Source organism: Octopus bimaculoides, chromosome 2 (assembly GCF_001194135.2).
Source record: "Octopus bimaculoides isolate UCB-OBI-ISO-001 chromosome 2, ASM119413v2, whole genome shotgun sequence".
NCBI classification, from domain to species: domain Eukaryota; kingdom Metazoa; phylum Mollusca; class Cephalopoda; order Octopoda; family Octopodidae; genus Octopus; species Octopus bimaculoides.
In genome coordinates this window covers 126,818,904-126,823,875 of record NC_068982.1, presented here as the reverse complement: position 1 = coordinate 126,823,875, position 4,972 = coordinate 126,818,904, and the positions used below count along the sequence as shown (strand labels likewise).

General features: G+C 34.9%; 1 protein-coding gene across 5 annotated transcripts in view; it reads left to right on the top strand.

Moving 5' to 3' along the window:
* Positions 1-8: 8 nt before the first annotated feature.
* LOC106874280 (torsin-1A) overlaps positions 9-4,972 on the top strand; it is an 11,375-nt gene continuing 6,411 nt past the window's right edge. Inside the window, exons 1-3 of one of the 5 annotated variants that reach the window (XM_052965586.1) lie at positions 9-304; positions 1,911-1,991; positions 2,939-2,978. In XM_052965586.1, coding sequence (XP_052821546.1) covers positions 145-304; positions 1,911-1,991; positions 2,939-2,978 — 281 coding nt within the window. In that variant the 5' untranslated portion in view covers positions 9-144. Of the gene's footprint in view, positions 305-353; positions 516-556; positions 687-1,910; positions 2,062-2,938; positions 2,979-4,972 lie in introns of those variants that run through there. The other 4 variants (XM_014921957.2, XM_014921965.2, XM_014921972.2 and 1 more) reach the window with 4 other exon arrangements.

The window sequence follows — 4,972 nt, the reverse complement described above, 5'->3', positions numbered from 1 at the left end:
TGAAAGAAATCTTTGCAGAAAGATGAGTAGATTGATTACATATTTCTTTCGTTATGTTATCGTAGTTGTTTGAGATTTTGCTGTTATTTCTAGCATGTGGATAGCCTGCTTGAAGGCCAAGGCCGGAGAACTGAAAGTTTGAAAATGCGATTTTTAAAAATGTTCTTTTTCAGAATCGGATCTTCCATAACCAAAAACATAAGATTCCGTAAAAAAAAAATCTATATATATATCCATTTTCCCAAAAGTTATGACGGAAAAATCGGATCTTGTAAATTTTCCGAAAGTCCTCTCCCAACCCCAGGTTCGTTTGCGCAATTTTTTTTTTTTTTTTGTCATTTTCATTTTCACTTTCTGCACAGTCAACACCCACCCAGCCGGGTTTTTTGTTTTTATTTTTAACGAGTGAAGATCTTTATATTAACCGAGTTTTCTCCCTTCTATAAAGTTGAGGAAATTAAAAGCCGGACTTTGAATGGTAGACATTAATTAACAATGCCAAATCTTAACACCGTGTAAGTTAAAATTCAACTAACATTTCATTCTTATTGTGTGTATATCACTCTCACTGTTAGTAAAAATGTTTTCATTTCATAAGATAAATAGCTATGCTGCTGCAACTTTATTTTGTTATGTAAACAGCCAAACAATTATTGGTGAGAAGACTCAATACTAAATTCGTTTTGGTAAGGATTTAGTCTCGTTGAATGAACCCTCAATCAAAGCGTATCTATTTATCAGCAGTTGGAATTGAAATTCTCTTTTGAAACATTGGATCTTGAAACAGATAAGCTATATATAATAGCGTCCATTTGGATAGAACAAGTTAAAGGCTGCCCGTGGAATGGCCGCAACATTTTCTGTCCGAAGGGGTTTTAACCTGTGGGACAGCCTTCGATTTCTTCTATCCACACTGCTTTTGACCAAATATTTACATTCTGTTATTTATAGATTATTTGTTTCAAGATCCAATGTTTATAAAATGATATATCTTGCTGCCTTGAAGTTTAAACAAGAAATGAAATTGAAACCATTGTGAAAAAGAAAATGTTCTCGCTTTTCTCTAGTGTTGAACTTTCACTTTAATTAAATTCTGCGATAGACTTGAGAAACAGCTTTCAAGTGGCGAAAATAAAGAATACGCACACCCGGTGTTCAGGGTTAGGGATTGTGGGGGCCTATGCAGTTCCGCACCTCTCCTTGAAAAATGCATTTTTAAAAAAAGTTTTCAGATTCCTACGTTTTAGATGTTAGAGATTACGAATATGCAAAAAAAAAAAAAAATACCACCACCACTCCGCACTCCCGTTTAAAATTTTATGAACTTCTTCGAAATTTTTTTCCCTAATGTTTTAAATGACGGAGATTCCGGATATGCAAGAAGCCACGTCTTGGCACTTTTAAATTCAATACGCATATAGATAGGTGCATAAAGAGATAGATAGATATGAATGTCTTCCTGGGGCTAAAAACAACAGTAACACCGTCTTCTATTGGGACCGCCACATTTAGTTGACAAATATATTTTATGAATAAAAAAATTTTTTTTGTTGCATGTTCGTAATCTCCGACATCTAAAACGTAGGAACCCGGAAAATTTTTTCTTGAAAAAATGCATTTTTCAAGGGGAGATGCGAAACTGCATTAGCCCCGGTTTGCGTTAGGGTTTTTGTTTCACCGAAAACTGGTGGTGTGCGTATTCATTACCTCCGCACCGAACGCCTGCCACGTTTACTTTCAATATCTTGCCATTTACTCAAAAATATTTTGGAAATGAATAGTTCCGTTTTCACTTTGCACTTGGCCCTCTTAACCATTTTATAAATCAAGTTTTATAGGCTTTTTATTTCCTATTTATTTCTGCAAAAAAGTTTAATGTTTTAAAAGAATTTTTTTTTTCTTTTCGTCAGAGATGAAACAAGATACTTCACTGCTGTCTCCAGTTTCAAGAATTTCAACTTCAGAGATATTGATCAAAGAATTCATGAAAAGTAATCATTTCTTATTATTTTCAATGTAAAGGCAGCAAGCTGGAAAAATAGTTGGCATGTTAATCAAAAGGTATAACATTTCTTCCAGCTCTATGCTCTGAGTTCAAATTCTATGGAGGTCAGCTTTGTCTTTTGGGTCAATACTACTTTTGGGGTCAATTAAATAAGTACCAGTTGGATACTGGGGTTGATATAATTGATTCACACTTCTCTCAGAATTGTTGGTCTTGTTCCAAAATTAGAAGAGATTATTATTATTTTTAATAAGATAGCCAGCTAGTAGAATCGTTTATGTTTTGATTTCAAATTTGGCCAAGGTCAGCTTTGTCTCTCATCCTTTCAGGGTTGACGGTATCAAATTACTCCCACCCCTTAAAATTGATGGTCTAAATTAGTGAGGATTGTGCTTTCTGCAGTTTTATGAGTATTCTAACTACAATACCAGGTACTCTCATGTTCGTGTTGCATGAACTACATTAATTTTTTTTGAGGATGAGAAGAGTGTAAATGTTTTTCTTATACTACATCAAGTTAACTTTATTGAGGGAATTATGGTGATACTGTCATATTTGTTGCAACTCATTAGGTTTTCATGTAAATTTTAAAACTCCTCTTTTCTAATTATTTTTAGAGAACATTTTAACAGTCATCATTTCTTGAAACCATTTTGAACATTAAAGACTTGGAATTTGTGAAATAAAAAATTAAATTCTGTGGTAGATTTTAGGAACGGCTGTCTGAAAGTCTGCCAATTTTACCTCCAATATCTAACAATATCCAACATTTGCTCAAAAATATTTGGAAAAAAATAGTTCTGTTTTCACTTTGTACTTGTCCCTCTTAACCATTTTATAAGTCAAGTTTCATGGTATTCTTTTTTATTTCCTTTTTATTTCTACAAAAACGTTAATTGTTTTAAAAGAATTTCTTTTTTTTCTTTTTGCTAGAGATGAAAGAAGAAAAATGGAGCAAAAAAATTCCTGAAAAGTAACCATTTCTTATTATTTTCAACGTAAAAGCAGCAAGGCTAGAAAAATAGTTCGAATGCCAGGCAAAATGCATAACATTTCTTCCAGTTCTATGCTCAGAGTTCAGATTCTACTGAGGTCAACTTTGCCTTTCCTCTTTTTGGGGTCAATAAAATAAGTACCAGTCAGATACTGGGGTTGATATAATTGACTCAAACTTCCCTCAAAACTGCTGGTCTTGTCCCAAAATAAGAAAAGATTATTATTGGATTGGTGCATAATTATTGCGGCTTTTTTCAACAAATTTTATTCAGCAAAAACAATAACATGTAACAAAAACATCTTTAAATGATTATTCCAGAGTATATTCACCATCTACTTCAATTACTGCTTCCCATTTGCTTGGCAGACAGTCAGACTGTCATTTAAAGATGTTTTTATTGAAAAAAAAGCCGCAATAATTATGCACCAACCCAATATTTTTAATAAGACAGTCAATTAGTAGAATCATTTGTGTTCTGATTTCAAATTTGGCCAAGAGCAGTTTTGTTTTTTATCCTTCTGAGCTTAATAAAATAAAGTACCATTCAAATACCGGAGTTGATGGTATCAAATTACCTCTTCCCCTTAAAATTACTGACATTTTGCTTAAATTAGTGAGGATTATATTTTCAGCAAAAATAAATGTTGTTTTATGCACTTCAACACTTAATTTAGTGTTTAGTTGACACATGCCTTGTACATAATACATTAACCACTGATTGTGTCTGCACAAATAAAAAGATATGTTGAGCAGGTGTCTAATTGTTTTTGGGACATCTTTGTGTGTATCAATGTATATGGTTACATAACCAACTACATGTGTGTATGTGTTGGCACTCCGTCGGTTACAATCAACAGAACAGCTTGCTCGTGAAATTAACGTGCAAGTGGCTGAGCACTCCACGGACACGTGTACCCTTAACGTAATTCTCAGGGAGATTCAGCATGACACAGTTTGACAAGGCTGGCCCTTTGAAATACAGGTACAACGGAAACAGGAAGAAAGAGTGAGAGAAAGTTGTGGAACTTTAGGTGTTTACGCTCAATAAACACTCACAACGCCCAGTCTGGGAATCGAAACCACAATTCTACGACCGAGAGTCCGCTGCCCTAACCACTGGGCCATTGCGCCTCCACTCAACTACATGTAATCTCAATTATAGGTCAGCAATAACTGTAGTTATTTTGTTATTGTGGTTAGTTGAAGCTAAATAGACAACATTATATTTTATTTCTTTGTTTTAACTTAACCCGTGTAGTGTTAACAGTGTCCCTGACCTTTTGCATGACCTCTCAGACCAATGAGTTTAATATAGTTAATGTTTACACTGAATATTTGTAAGCAAAATATGGATAAATGGGAAATATCAGAAGGTTGCAGCTGTCGGGAGTAAGGTCTGGTGAGAGTAGAGAGAGGAGAGATAAAGTATGTAGCTTGCTAATTCAGAAGAATAATTAGAATCAGTGACTAGTGTCCGTTCTCATGATGAAAGCATGCTGATGGTTTATATTGGGGGGAAGGGAGGAGCAGAAGTGCTATCCCACAGATCTGAACAGGGTAGGTCTAAATGAGTCCTAAATTCTGGGATAGCATGATGATGACACTAAAATATTAATGAAACATTCAAATTCAGTCCAAATTGAATTACTCTTTTGCTTGTTTCAGTCATTTGACTGTGGCCATACTGGAGCACCACCTTTAGTCGAGAAAATCGACCCCAGGACTTATTCTTTGTAAGCCTAGTACTTATTCTATCGGTCTCTTTTTGCCGAACCGCTAAGTTACGGGGACGTAAACACACCAGCATCGGTTGTCAAGCGATGGTGGGGGGACAAACACAGACACACAAACACACATACATATATATATATATATATACATATATACAACGGGCTTCTTTCAGTTTCCGTCTACCAAATCTACTCACAAGGCTTTGGTCAGCCCAAGGCTATAGTAGAAGACACTTGCCC